At 41.0% G+C, this 13,898-nt stretch overlaps 3 protein-coding genes across 7 annotated transcripts; 1 reads left to right on the top strand and 2 right to left on the bottom strand.

Annotated features, from left to right (window-relative positions):
- Window positions 1-257: 257 nt before the first annotated feature.
- On the bottom strand, window positions 258-3,254 carry LOC111579828 (endoplasmic reticulum chaperone BiP-like). The gene is made up of 6 exons (XM_035955857.2): window positions 3,045-3,254; window positions 2,829-2,941; window positions 2,335-2,725; window positions 1,998-2,235; window positions 1,744-1,911; window positions 258-715 (listed from the first exon to the last, which is right to left on the bottom strand). The coding sequence occupies exons 1-6, from the start codon at window positions 3,252-3,254 to the stop codon at window positions 273-275; spliced, it is 1,563 nt and encodes a 520-aa protein (XP_035811750.2). The 3' UTR covers window positions 258-272.
- Window positions 3,255-5,307: 2,053 nt separating this feature from the next.
- On the top strand, window positions 5,308-9,307 carry rabepk (Rab9 effector protein with kelch motifs). Of its 4 annotated transcripts, none has more exons than XM_023287297.3 (8): window positions 5,308-5,499; window positions 5,918-5,972; window positions 6,057-6,211; window positions 6,712-6,867; window positions 7,073-7,237; window positions 8,028-8,177; window positions 8,765-8,914; window positions 9,043-9,307. In XM_023287297.3, the coding sequence occupies exons 2-8, from the start codon at window positions 5,920-5,922 to the stop codon at window positions 9,267-9,269; spliced, it is 1,056 nt and encodes a 351-aa protein (XP_023143065.2). In that variant the 5' UTR covers window positions 5,308-5,499; window positions 5,918-5,919; the 3' UTR covers window positions 9,270-9,307. The 4 variants fall into 4 exon arrangements, with proteins under 4 accessions (XP_023143065.2, XP_023143066.2, XP_035811743.2 ...); XM_023287298.3 differs by lacking the exon at window positions 5,308-5,499 and adding an exon at window positions 5,530-5,702; XM_023287299.3 differs by lacking the exon at window positions 5,308-5,499 and adding an exon at window positions 5,532-5,690.
- A 165-nt stretch (window positions 9,308-9,472) lies between these two features.
- On the bottom strand, window positions 9,473-13,313 carry LOC111579823 (heat shock protein 5). Of its 2 annotated transcripts, none has more exons than XM_055019059.1 (9): window positions 13,167-13,313; window positions 12,495-12,648; window positions 12,150-12,381; window positions 11,902-12,039; window positions 11,702-11,814; window positions 11,208-11,598; window positions 10,853-11,090; window positions 10,595-10,762; window positions 9,473-10,483 (listed from the first exon to the last, which is right to left on the bottom strand). In XM_055019059.1, the coding sequence occupies exons 2-9, from the start codon at window positions 12,608-12,610 to the stop codon at window positions 9,915-9,917; spliced, it is 1,965 nt and encodes a 654-aa protein (XP_054875034.1). In that variant the 5' UTR covers window positions 12,611-12,648; window positions 13,167-13,313; the 3' UTR covers window positions 9,473-9,914. The 2 variants fall into 2 exon arrangements, with proteins under 2 accessions (XP_054875034.1, XP_054875036.1); XM_055019061.1 differs by having other exon boundaries at window positions 12,495-12,632; window positions 13,166-13,309.
- Window positions 13,314-13,898: the final 585 nt, after the last annotated feature.

Genomic DNA, 13,898 nt, shown 5'->3' with positions numbered 1-13,898 from the left:
TCTGGACAGGTCACCAGTCTACACATACAAACAAACAATCACACTCACACCTACAGCCAATTTAGAATAATCAATTAACCTCAGCATATTTTTGGACTATGGGAGGGAGCCGGAGTACCTGGAGAAAACCCACGCATGCACAGAGAGAACATGCAAACTCCATGCAGAATGATCCTGGGAAAGGCGGGACGTGAACCAGGGATCTTCTCACTGCAAGGTGAAAATGCTAACCACTACGCCACCGTGCAGCCCTGGTGAAAAGTCATAATACTTCAAACATCACTCTCAGCGCCCTCAGGTGGAGGTCCACCTGCACTACCGTAAAGCTTGCTGATGATGGGTTGGACCACCTCCACCAGCTCCGTCTTGGCCGGAAAGTCCAAGTCCAACACCTGGGTCGTCAGGGAGTAGGCGTAACTCTCCAACTCGTTGTGGGCATCGATCCTCTCTTTCAGCTTCTTGTCTTCATCAGCGAAACGCTCAGCATCATTCACCATGCGCTCAGTATCCTCAGGTGTTAGGCGGTTCTGGTCATTTGTGATTGTGATCTTGTTCTTGTTGCCGGTGCCCTTGTCCTCAGCAGTGACACGCAGAATACCGTTGACATCAATCTCAAAAGTGACTTCAATCTGTGGTACACCACGAGGGGCAGGGGGGATGCCAGTCAGGTCGAAGGTGCCCAGCAGGTGGTTGTCTTTCGTCAAAGGACGCTCACCTAAAGAGAGTCAATAATTAGGCTTGTGTCACATTTCATTTCCCTCTCTTTATACACAGGGAAAATGCAAATAACAAGGTCCTGTCACAGTTTAGACCAGGGGTATTCAACGAAAATTCAAAGAGGTCCATTCAGAGAAAATGTATTAAAGCAAAGGTCAGAAAAATCATAATGTCTAACTTGAATTAGTGTGATACATGTTGATGTAACCTAGTAGTTTTATTAGTGTCTGCATGTAATCAATAACTGACCGTCAAATCAGATAAATTCAGTACGTTCCAAAAACATTTTGACAATATTTATTAAAAACTTTTGATATAACTGTACATCTTTAATAAAGTGCAGAACTTGAAAAAATGACTGAACAACCTGAACCAACTTAAATACATACTTAACAATACCTAAATCTCCAAGAATGTAAACAATTAAAGACTTTTACATTTTTTTCCGTCTTATATCACTCCCCTTATATCCCTGCTGCTTAATGGGAGAACTGAGCTGTAGCTTGCCCTGCCAGAATTTTAAATCGTGGCCTGAATGGTGTCAGGGTCATTCTCAAACACATTTGGAGCTCATCGATTGGTCTGGAACAATATTTAGTTTTGATTATGTTCATAGCTGAGAAAGCTTCTTCCTCTGTGTCGCTTTACTTATTTTGCTTTTTTGCCTGTCTTCATCTCGTCTGCCCCTCGCCTCTCAACTGTATTCTGAACGCACAGCTTTAACGCCTACCACGCAGAGATTTCATTGGCTGAGTAATGTCACGAGGGATGGCTGAACTTGTATAATTAGTCAGTGTGTTTGCTGAGCTGATAGCCAATGCCATAAACACTGGAAAAGCTGCGTCGGTAAAATAGAAGCGACCAGTCAATTTTAAAATCCCGCTGCAATTTACTGATTACAGGTCCGGGTCTGAATCAGACAGCATCTGGGTCAGTTAGTTACCCCTGGTTTAGACTGTGAGTTTCAACTCTTACCTTCAATGCAAATGATAAAATCCTTCTTGGAAAGTTCACACCAACTCTTACCTTCATAGACTTTAATGGTGACAGTAGGCTGGTTATCAGAAGCCGTAGAGAAGATCTGGGATTTCTTGGTGGGCACCACAGTGTTCCTGGGGATCAGTTTGGTCATTACTCCTCCAACAGTCTCAATACCAAGAGCCAGGGGGCTCAGATCCAAATAACAACAACAATCTGAAAGAGCAGAAAGACATTTAGTATAACAAGGTCAAGTTTGCCACCTCAGTCCAGTACAATGCTGTATAAGTATGAAAATTTACCAGTATCCTCCTCTCCAGAAAGCACTCCAGCCTGCACAGCAGCTCCGTATGCCACAGCCTCATCAGGGTTGATGCCTCTGGAAGGCTCTTTGCCATTGAAGAACTCCTTCACCAGCTGCTGGATTTTGGGGATACGGGTGGAGCCTCCAACCAGGACAATCTCGTCAATGTCAGACTTCTTCAGGTCGGCGTCTTCCAGCACCTTCTGCACAGGCTTCATGGTGGAACGGAACAGGTCCTAAATAAGACAAAAATAAGGTTAAAATGTTATCAAACATGAAAACAGTTTAAGCTGTCATTGTGCAATATTTTACCATAACAAAACTGAATAATTTACCATGTTCAGCTCTTCAAACTTGGCACGGGTCAGGGTCTCAGAGAAGTCTTCTCCCTCAAAGAAGGATTCGATCTCGATACGGGCCTGGTGCTGGGCAGACAGAGCCCTCTTTGCCTTCTCAACCTCACGACGCAGCTTCTGCACAGCGCGGTTGTCTTTGCGCACATCTTTGCCAGTCTTCTTCTTGTACAGCTTGATGAAGTGCTCCATGACGCGCTGGTCAAAGTCCTCACCTCCCAGATGAGTGTCACCGTTGGTGGCCACCACTTCAAACACACCGTTGTCAATGGTCAGGATGGAGACGTCAAAGGTGCCACCACCCAGATCGAACACCAGAATGTTCTTCTCGCCGTCCTTCTTATCCAGGCCATAAGCAATGGCAGCAGCAGTTCTGAAGAAGAAAATTATCATGATATGTCATTAGAGACGAATGCAAGTACATATTTTCACAATTTCAAATGAAAAAACTATGAAATCATTCTTTGTACACTTACGGCTCATTGATGATTCTCATGACATTCAGACCTGCGATGGTTCCAGCATCCTTAGTGGCCTGACGCTGGGCATCATTGAAGTAGGCAGGGACAGTGACCACAGCATGTGTCACCTGGGAAAAAGAGAAAAATAAATTACACTGAATCAAAAAACTATATAATACTATTTTTAGTACTAGTTTAATTCTCTAATGTATGTTTTTGACATGTTTGTACCTTCTTGCCCAAGTAAGCTTCAGCAGTCTCCTTCATCTTGGTCAGCACCATGGCAGAGATCTCCTCTGGAGCAAATGTCTTCATCTGGCCACCACCAATATCAACTTGAATATGGGGCTTGCTCTCCTTCTCAGTGACCTTTAGAACAATGTGGATTAATATTAGTATACCACTCATCACTGAAGCATTATCCAAAGATGATACAATCATATCGATTACTTTAAACTAACTTGAACTCCTTATCTGACCTTTTTCTAGGCACTAAGTTGAAGCGGTCTCTAAAGTTAAGTCTTTGTTTAATGAAAAAGAAACAGATTTAACCCACTGAACCACAATGACTGATGGTCAGAACTCTATGAAAATGTATTTCCCATGAGCCCCTCATTTGGTATTACAAACATACTACTGGCATCTGTCAACTGCAAGAAATATATAGAAAACCACCAAAGTTATCTTGTAAGGAATAATGCACCACTTTATCTGTTTTAATGTTCTGTGGCCTTACTTGATCTCTTGAGTAGTGATATGTGTGTGCTGACCTTCAATGAGTGTTGTTCTGTTTTCTTTCTTTTTAGTAAAAACTAAGAATCACAAAGGAAAAACAATTAAACTTAACTGAACTGAAAAAGCTGACTGTCTTCAGAACTGGTCCATCCTGGATTGGGCAGTGGATCAAAGGAGATCTAGAAATTCTGGCGGAATTTTGCCTTTTCTTCAGAAATATGTCCTCTTCTACATTTGAAATTTTGACATGAGCTCCTGACTTTAACATCAAAGAGCAGAACATCATCATGAACTCTAGGAGAAGCTATGCTGCTTGCTAAATTATGGAGAAAGTGAAACAGCTCAGATGCAGGAATAGCAAATTCCCAGCAGGGACAAACTTTAGACATATTTCTAATGGATAAATTTGAACAAAAGACTACTTTTAGGGTTTAATTTATTGCCTTGTCTTTGTTGTGACGTCTTTGTTCACCACACGTGTACAAGGATTAAGATTTTGCATATATTTCTGTCTCATGGCTGACACAGTTGTGTTTTAATTTAAAATTTAATTGGTTTTCTGACAGAATACAGCTGTCAATAGGAACTATTATCGGTGGTTTCATGGTGTGAAATGATTATATTGTTTTTGCAAATAGCAGATTCTAAATCGGCATTCCCTTCTAATTAAATACCCAAGATAAAACTTACAGTCTGTTAAAAATGACATTTTTCAGTTCTTTGTCCTGTAAGCAATAAATGCCATTGTTTGAATGTTTTATAATTTTCGGTCATACCTCAGCCCCAAATTTGAATCTCTAAGAACAGTAGGTAACAAGGTTATACTTAATTATAATAGGCTAATATAAAGGACAGTCCTTTAACATAGGGGTTAATACATTATATTCCATTCTTTATTTTTTTGCAGTAGCAGACACCTCACATGCCCTGTTGAGAATAGATTTTGTAGGAATGTTATTGAAGTTGGTACATACTGGAAGTTGAAGTTTTACCAAAAACGTACAATGGCACAGCCTACTGGGCATAATATAAAATGCAATCTTGTGACTGAGCACTGTAAGCTAAATGCACTTCAAATGAACCCACTGTAACTACTTGAAGAAACATAACTCGAGGAAAGAAAAAAAAAACACTGGCATTACTTTAACATGCATTTATTACATGCATTTGAAATGTTGGTTCCGTTGCAGTTTCCATGTATTTTTTGTTTCAAATGTATTAGAAAACTGCAATTATAGGTTTTCTTGCAATACTGTTGAAGCACAGACAGAATACAGAACATGAATACAATCTATAGTTTTCCCAATGGAGCTATCTCATGGCATCTTTGTTTTGTTAGAAATCTTGATGATGTGTACAGTGTGATGGCCGTTTTTTGTGCCAGCCATAACTCCTCGTCAGATATCTTGCAGGGTGTTTTATAATTTAACGTGTAGTTAGGTGCGTTTAGCATAATAAGCTAGCTTCGACCTTTCCCTGCAATAAAGTGTGTATCCTACCTTTTCATTTGAAGTAGGACATCGTATTTTTTTAAATTCAAGGAACACGATGGCACACTTTTCAGTGTCCAGACTGAAACAGGCTTCTCTGCAAGCAAGGAACTCACGTTTATATTTTATTTTTGATGCTATTCTCAGTGGTTAAATGGTAAGAACGGTTGGACTGCTTGTGGGCCTGTGCTCCAGGAAGCACCGTAACCAGGGCAACTACGTTTCGAACGCCACAACGGAACCAACGTAACTCTTTACGTGCTGTTTTCAACGTAGTATTCCACTCGTGTTAGCTGTTTAGTGTTTACGCTAGCGAGTTCGTTTTACTATTTAGTTTAGCCCTATTAACCGTTGTACATATAAAAACAAGCCTTTGTCGTGTTTAGACGTTAGAAAATGGGTCTAAAGAATACTGACTTCAGTTAAATACGCGGATAAATATCAGGGACCCGGAAGAACAGGTTAGTGTAGATGAAGCATTTCCTTTACTCAAAATGAGGACTGGTGGTGTTCAGTGTGTTCACAGTTCAGTGGCATTGTTTCTAATTTAAGCTACATTTCACTGTGTTTTACAAGCCACCATTTACCTGAAGTGGCACTGTAAAATACCTTCCTAAATATCTGTGTTGCTTCGTTTGTGGCTACGTTTCACGTAAGAGTTTCTGTGCGTATCGTTAGCTTCTTCAGATACACGTTAAGATCATAGTAAAATTACATCAGGCAGTAAGATTCTAGTCAAATTTTGACCCTGGCTGCTACTGTATTATCTATTTGTCTTTCATCTGATCACCACCCCACCCAAAGTGTAATATAACCAGTGACAAGACAAACACAAGGACGCAATAGTACCAGGTTCATTTATTCATGTATCTCTTACAGCCATGGAGTTTCTCCCTGTGCTTGACCCTCTAGAAAAGCCCAAGGAAGGATTATGGTAAGTAAATAGGAATAAGATCATGGCACTTGTAATATTAAAAATAAAAGCGTGTGTCTTCTGAAACTGTTTTGTTGTCAACAGGTATTCTTTAATACCCAGTGGAGATGCTGCAGGTGTTAGTGTGGGTCACACCTGCACATTTGTTCCATCTGAAGATGGAGGAAAAGGAAGAATCCTTATTGTTGGGGGAGCCAATCCCAGTGGCAGTTTCTCACATTCACACATTATAAATCTAGGTAAATACACAAATATACAATTAGTCATTTATAGTATTACAAAGAGCTTTTTAAGTGACATCAGGCAAATTACATCTTAATTCTGATTAATTTTGTGGAAACCATCAGACTTTAGGACATATAAAGTCACACTAACAATAAATATGACCTAACTCAGGTCTTTGTAAGATATATTTGTTACGAAATCACAATCACTGCTAACAAAGGTTTATTTTACAGAAACTCTAGGGAAACAAAGGTGTGGAAAAATTTGAATGTTTTGGTCTTAAGCTTTTAAATTCTAATATATTTTATTATCAGCATAGTCCATCTCCATTAACTAGGAGGCTGCCAGGGGCTAACGTTGATATTGGGATAAAGCAACTTGTTTGTTAAATCACTTGCCACAGCTCCATATTGATGAAACAATCAATATTTGCTATGTACTTGGGAGTGTGTTATCTTCAGACTGATGGCATAAGGCTTTATTTGCATGTTCTTTTACTTTCCTCTTTTGCCAGATAATCATGAATGGGACACGGCAGAGTGGGAAGGTTTGGAGGCGCGGTATGAACACTGCAGCTTTGTACCAGAGAGCTGCCCACAGAGTCTGTGGGTGTTTGGAGGGGCACAGCAGACTGGCAATCGCAGCTGCATCCAGAATGTACAACTAACAGGTAAATTCCAATCAAATTTATCTTGGTATTATAGTCATCTATAATAGTGACTTTCACAAATACACAAGTCTTCAGTCAAAGAGGACAGGTCAGTCTTTGAAATCCTGTGTTGTGGTTTTTGGTGGCAGTGAAAACCAGCATATTCTGTGCCGTCACATAGCCAAAAAGATTAAGTGAACCATTCATTACCTTTGTGTGTGTCCAGACAGTGAGCCTCGCTGGAAAAATGTAGTGGCAAATGGGAAACTCCCCAGTCCCAGGACATACCACACCAACTCAGCCTGTCTGGAAGACAAACTATATGTCTTTTCTGGTGGCGAAGCAGGAGCTGCACCTGTCTCAGACCCCAAACTACATGTCTTCAATACAGGTTTGTGTCAAATTAAACTGTTGCTTAATATAATTATAATAAGCAGTGCTTTGCAATGAAATTAGCCTTTATTCCAAATGGACTCCTGATGATCAAAGGTCACAATGTTTCAAACATTATATTGCACCAAAATGAAGATATTTAGTCGTACAATTTAGATTATCCTCAAGGCAAGATCGCATTTTGACTGAATAAGCCAAGAAATAAAAAGAAGTCAGAATTAATTTGTGTTGATTGTGTTAGTTTAAGCTGATCACCATTTTGGATGTTTCAGGAGATTGTGTTAAAAATCTCAGTGTGATTATATTACATATAAAAAGGAACATGGTAAGTGCGGACGTCGTTCATTAAAGGTGTTGATCCTGTAAAAACAGGTGTTTTCAGTTCTTTTGGCTGAATTAACTTATTAGGACTGACTGCAGAGATCTAATTTAAAAGAATAACTGAAAATAACTATGGAGAGATCCATAGCTATTGAAAAAATGTTGTCAAATCAAGCTTTATTGTGTGATGCAACCTGATAACATATTATGCCCGGAGATTTATTACTTCGTAACAGATCAGTTCTGTAATAGCTGGTCACTTTTCACAGCATCAGATCCTTTTGGTTGTAGTGGACATACTTAAAAGTTGTCCTAAAATAAAGCATATTCCTTTGATGGTGTGTCCGTTATTTTGCTCCAGTTATTGTTCATAATAAGTGTCATGAAATGCCAAAACAATGTCTATTTTTATATGACAGCAATAATCAACGCTGCATAATAATAATTTTTATGGAAATGTGTTCTAGTGTCTTCCACTTGGTCCCAACCAGAAACACAAGGCAGACAACCTCCAGCCAGACATGGCCACATTATCGTAGCAGTGGGTTTAAAGATCTATATTCATGGAGGCATGGCTGGAGATAAATTCCACAGTGACATGTACTCTTTTGACTCAAGTAAGTGATTTGTGTGTTTTTTAGGTATAAATTTAGTACATTTACAAGGCAGGACAACTTAACCTTCTTTCTTTATAGTTTTCACTTTAGTTTGCATGGTGTGGTGGTCAGGATTACTACACAGAATGTATATTTAAAAGAATTTCTAGATCTTGACAAGTTATTTTGATCATAAAGTAAAATACTATACTGTTCACTTCCAGATACCTGTGACTGAATGTTTTGTACCTTTTGTAGATAAACTATGATCTGTAAGTTGAAATGTGTAAATGATAAACTGAAGCATAATATTGTTGAAATTTCTTAAGAAATTTCAGGTTGTTCATGATATTGTGTAAAAAGATAGTTCATTCAATGTGAACCTTTTCAGAATGTACTTTTTTGCACTAAAATAAAGGGAAAAATTTAGTCATGGTTATTTATCGGTTATTATGACTTTACTGGTCCGGCCCACTTGATATCAAATTGGGCTGTATGTGGCCCTAAAACTAAAATGAGTTTCACACTCCTGATTCAGAGTATCAGAGCATGGTGCTGGGATGCTTTGAGATTTTTTGCTAAACGTAATTGAACTGTTCTGTTCAAAGGGAGCATGAGGTGGGAGAAGGTGCAGGCCAAAGGAGATATCCCACCAGGAGTAGCAGCCCACTCAGCTGTAGTGCTGGGCAAAAACATCTACATATTTGGAGGGATGACTGCAGTTGGAGCCACCAACTCCATGTACAGATTTAACACTGGTATGCTGCCTTTAGTAACTATTAGACTGAATATTGGTTAAGTCATTGTGTTTATTTCTACTCACTGTACATAAATGAAAAACCTCTCCTTGAAAAAGTTAGTATGAATGTTATATTTCTACTTCCAGACAAAAGTAGATGGATCCTAATGAAATTTGAAGGAGATATGCCACCTAATCGACTTGACCACTCCATGTGTGTGTTGCCATGGAAGATGTGTGGTGTGGGAAATGGGGATGAAGAGCAGGCCAACAGCACAGCAGCCTCTCAGACAATAAATCTGGCCTTCGTGTTTGGAGGGATGGACACTCAGGGTGTCATATTTAATGACTGTGTTGTGACTGTTGTAACATGAAGAACTTTGATATTGTAATAAAATATTGTTGAGTTCTACAGAGCAAGTGATTTTTTTAGATATTGTGCTACACATACCGACAGAAAAAGTTAAATTGCTCTCATTTGAGCCAGTGGTGAATGTGTGTGGGATGAAAACATTTGGCAGTAATACTGAAATTTGTAACCTAAACTTGAAAGTTAATGTAACAGGAGTCAGCCAAGTAACAGTTTGTATCAAACATTTATTTCAATGTCTTTCCAGAAGTACAGGGACCAGATTCAATAAATAACTTTTAGCATTGTCTGTGAACATGAAGAGCCCTTGATCTCACAGACACTCTACTCAATGTACCCACAAATACCTGCCCTCCCAACCATCCACCCCTCTAAGTCCCTCCCCATTACAGAACCCCATCAGGACTGCCTGAGAACAGCAGCAACAAGCCTCATATCCGGGCTGACGAATATCTCCGCCTTCCAGCGAAGAGAACACCTCTTACACACTGAAACTTATTTTCAAGTCTTTCGGAAGATTCAGTATGGTTGCTTGTTATCATTGTCACCCCTTCCCTGCCATTCCTCTCACTATTTGAGTCCCATCAGTTCAATATGTACAGATGCCACTACTAGAGGGGCAAGGGGCGACAGAAGACTTCAAACCTGCCTACAACTCATCCTTCTCATCGTGCTCACCCTCAGCGCCCTCAGGTGGAGGTCCACCTGCACTACCGTAAAGCTTGCTGATGATGGGTTGGACCACCTCCTCCAGCTCCTTCTTCTTGGCCTGGAAGTCTTCCAGCTCAGCATCTTGGTGTGACTCCATCCACTCGATCTTCTCCTCCACTGCCTTCTCAATGGCCTCCTTATCATCATCGGATAGTTTGCCACCAAGCTTCTCCTTGTCGCTGATCTGGTTCTTCAGGGAGTAGGCATAACTCTCCAACTCGTTGCGGGCATCGATCCTCTCCTTCAGCTTCTTGTCTTCATCAGCGAAGCGCTCAGCATCGTTCACCATGCGCTCAATATCCTCAGGTGTTAGGCGGTTCTGGTCATTTGTGATTGTGATCTTGTTCTTGTTGCCGGTGCCCTTGTCCTCAGCAGTGACACGCAGAATACCGTTTACATCAATCTCAAAGGTGACTTCAATCTGTGGTACACCACGAGGGGCAGGGGGGATGCCAGTCAGGTCGAAGGTGCCCAGCAGGTGGTTGTCTTTCGTCAAAGGACGCTCACCTAAAGAGAGTCAATAATTAGGCTTGTGCCACATTTCATTTCCCTCGCTGTATATACAGGGAAAATGCAAATGATAAAGTCCTGTTTGGAAAGTTCACACCAACTCTTTACCTTCATAGACTTTAATGGTGACAGTAGGCTGGTTATCAGAAGCTGTAGAGAAGATCTGGGATTTCTTGGTGGGCACCACAGTGTTCCTGGGGATCAGTTTGGTCATTACTCCTCCAACAGTTTCAATACCAAGAGTCAGGGGGCACACATCCAGAAGAACCACATCACCTGCAAGAGCAGAAAAGTATTTAATAAACAAGATAAAATTTGCCAGCCAAATCAATTGTAATAAATACTTAATCGAGTATGAAAACTTACCAGTATCCTCCTCTCCAGAAAGTACTCCAGCCTGCACAGCAGCTCCGTATGCCACAGCCTCATCAGGGTTGATGCCTCTGGAAGGCTCTTTGCCATTGAAGAACTCCTTCACCAGCTGCTGGATTTTGGGGATACGGGTGGAGCCTCCAACCAGGACAATCTCGTCAATGTCAGACTTCTTCAGGTCGGCATCTTCCAGCACCTTCTGCACAGGCTTCATGGTGGAACGGAACAGGTCCTAAATAAGATAAAAATAATAAGGTTAAAAACATTGCAAAACATTAAGTTTTATTTTTAAAAAATAGTTACAATTGTGATTGTGCAGTATTTTACCATAACTACACTGATAACTTACCATGTTCAGCTCTTCAAACTTGGCGCGGGTCAGGGTCTCAGAGAAGTCTTCTCCCTCAAAGAAGGATTCGATCTCGATACGGGCCTGGTGCTGGGCAGACAGAGCCCTCTTTGCCTTCTCAACCTCACGACGCAGCTTCTGCACAGCGCGGTTGTCTTTGCGCACATCTTTGCCAGTCTTCTTCTTGTACAGCTTGATGAAGTGCTCCATGACGCGCTGGTCAAAGTCCTCACCTCCCAGATGAGTGTCACCGTTGGTGGCCACCACTTCAAACACACCGTTGTCAATGGTCAGGATGGAGACGTCAAAGGTGCCACCACCCAGATCGAACACCAGAATGTTCTTCTCGCCGTCCTTCTTATCCAGGCCATAAGCAATGGCAGCAGCAGTTCTGAAGAAGAAAATTATCATGATATGTCATTAGAGACGAATGCAAGTACATATTTTCACAATTTCAAATGAAAAAATTATTAAATCATTCTTTGTACACTTACGGCTCATTGATGATTCTCATGACATTCAGACCTGCGATGGTTCCAGCATCCTTAGTGGCCTGACGCTGGGCATCATTGAAGTAGGCAGGGACAGTGACCACAGCATGTGTCACCTGGGAAAGAGAAAATTAAATGAAATTCTCTGCTCATATTTTACTAATATTACATTCTCAGAAGTATACTGTTTGATATTTTCGTACCTTCTTGCCCAAGTAAGCTTCAGCAGTCTCCTTCATCTTGGTCAGCACCATGGCAGAGATCTCCTCGGGAGCAAATGTCTTCATCTGGCCACCACCAATGTCAACTTGAATATGGGGCTTGCTCTTCTTCTCAGTGACCTTTAGAAGAACATGGTTTAATATTAGTACATAAAGTTTGTCACTCAAAAATTATCTAAAGATGATACAATTATAACTATTACTGTAAACTACAGAGAGGAGAGGCTCACCTTGAAGGGCAGGTACTTGATGTCCTGCTGCACAGAGGAGTCACCCCAAGTGCGACCAATCAGTCTCTTGGCATCAAAGACAGTGTTCTCCGGGTTAGAGGTCAGCTGATTCTTGGCAGCATCACCAATCAGACGCTCACCCTCACTGGTGAAGGCCACATATGAGGGGGTGATGCGGTTACCCTGGTCATTGGCAATGATCTCCACACGGCCATTCTTGAACACTCCAACACTACAGGAAAGCATTTGAGAATAATTTTAAAAAGTGGCATTTAATTATAAAGTGGCATCATCACACTGTCTTCTAAAACAATCAGACCTGATTGTTTGCTGGTTATTTCTTACCAGGAGTAGGTGGTGCCCAGATCGATTCCAACCACAGTCCCCACACTCTCCTTCTTGTCGTCGTCATCGGCAAACACGGTGCCGGTTACCAGCAGAACAACCCACAACAGCTTCATCTTTGCTGCTTTGTACTCAAATCTATCAGAAAAATACCAGCGGAAAATAGAAACCATGTTTAAGAAAAAAAACGTGGCCTTGTGTTCATGACGTGTGCTTTTCCTCGCAAGTTCATGTAGCTAGCAGCTAATGCTTAATGTCATTTAAACCCATGACAGACTTAAGCGAGGCCTTGAACGATAAATCCTCGTAAAAATGTCACATTTTTGGTCGCTGGGAGAAAACGGATGAACCGACTGTAATGAATGATTTTTTCTTACATCCGGCGGTATCTCGTTAACTACGTTAGCATGCGTTGCAGACATGCGAGGGAACACACCATCCCATAATGAGCAGTCACAAAAAGAACATCATGTTTTGCATGTTATATTAAAACAACACCGACTATCCACTTCATTTACATAGCTATAGTAACGTTAAACTTCGGTCAGCTAAAACGTTAGCTTAACTGGCTTCGTTATAATTAAAGTGTTTTAAAATAATGTCCGACGCTGTGGAAAATGCAAAATACTACGATGCTGCATTACCATATTCATAACAATTTTCATACATACCTTAATGAAGAAACTGTTAATGAAAAAACGGCCTTGGCGGTGCTTCAACTGGTACTAGCCTCTCGCTGCAAGTTGTGTCTCCTCTTTTGTCTATTCTGAACTCTAGCCTCTGTGAAATGATGTTGAATGAACGTTGCTCTCTCCATATATAAGCCGTCACTTCTTTCCCGTCGTGGAGCCCCGGGATTGGCAGAGCGGCTGTTCGTTGGAAGGCGCTCATTGGTTGCATCCAGCATGCTGGCCGCCGCTGATTTGCACACGCCGGGTCGAGGCGACGTCACCGCTTGTGCTTACTGCGCCGCTGCTGATTGGCTGTCTGTCGGCCGAAACCAGGAACACAGTTGGTGCAACGACACGCCACTCTTATGGCCGGCGAGGGGTTCACTTACACATTTCATACATTTTGAAATCTGTTCTGCATTCCTTTTTATACTGTTCTTCATATATTAGATAGACAGTGGTGTGTTGTTGTTTGAACGGACGAGATTGTGCTAATATGTGTTTGTGTCTTGATGACTCACTAGAATGACTAATAACAAATGTCCAAACCTTGTTTGTGATTATGACTAAATATCCTGACAGAAGGTTACATCAGATGAACTGGATTCTCTGCATGTCTCATCGATGAATCTACAGACTTTTATCTTAAACATTCATCTTGAAATTCAGACTGTATTTATCTAATTTTATAGTGAGCACACTGCAACTTGCTGCCTGATTGATTACAAACTGA

This window comes from Amphiprion ocellaris, chromosome 17, assembly GCF_022539595.1.
Source record: "Amphiprion ocellaris isolate individual 3 ecotype Okinawa chromosome 17, ASM2253959v1, whole genome shotgun sequence".
Taxonomy (NCBI): Eukaryota; Metazoa; Chordata; class Actinopteri; family Pomacentridae; genus Amphiprion; species Amphiprion ocellaris.
Note: the sequence above shows the minus strand (reverse complement) of the source record. Positions and strands in the feature narration are given on the sequence as shown.

Excerpts from the sequence above, each read along its gene's own strand:
- LOC111579828 (XM_035955857.2), bottom strand. The coding sequence starts at position 3,254 with ATGATTGTATCATCTTTGGATAATGCTTCAGTGATGAGTGGTATACTA. Across the intron at positions 2,236-2,334 it reads AGTTTGAAGAGCTGAACATG|GACCTGTTCCGTTCCACCAT; the intron begins GTAAATTATTCA and ends TGTCTTATTTAG. Across the intron at positions 1,912-1,997 it reads TTCTGGAGAGGAGGATACTG|ATTGTTGTTGTTATTTGGAT; the intron begins GTAAATTTTCAT and ends CTGCTCTTTCAG.
- rabepk (XM_023287297.3), top strand. The coding sequence starts at position 5,920 with ATGGAGTTTCTCCCTGTGCTTGACCCTCTAGAAAAGCCCAAGGAAGGA. Across the intron at positions 6,868-7,072 it reads CCAGAATGTACAACTAACAG|ACAGTGAGCCTCGCTGGAAA; the intron begins GTAAATTCCAAT and ends GTGTGTGTCCAG. Across the intron at positions 7,238-8,027 it reads ACTACATGTCTTCAATACAG|TGTCTTCCACTTGGTCCCAA; the intron begins GTTTGTGTCAAA and ends AATGTGTTCTAG.
- LOC111579823 (XM_055019059.1), bottom strand. The coding sequence starts at position 12,610 with ATGAAGCTGTTGTGGGTTGTTCTGCTGGTAACCGGCACCGTGTTTGCC. Across the intron at positions 12,382-12,494 it reads CTGGGCACCACCTACTCCTG|TGTTGGAGTGTTCAAGAATG; the intron begins GTAAGAAATAAC and ends GCTTTCCTGTAG. Across the intron at positions 12,040-12,149 it reads TCAAGTACCTGCCCTTCAAG|GTCACTGAGAAGAAGAGCAA; the intron begins GTGAGCCTCTCC and ends GTTCTTCTAAAG.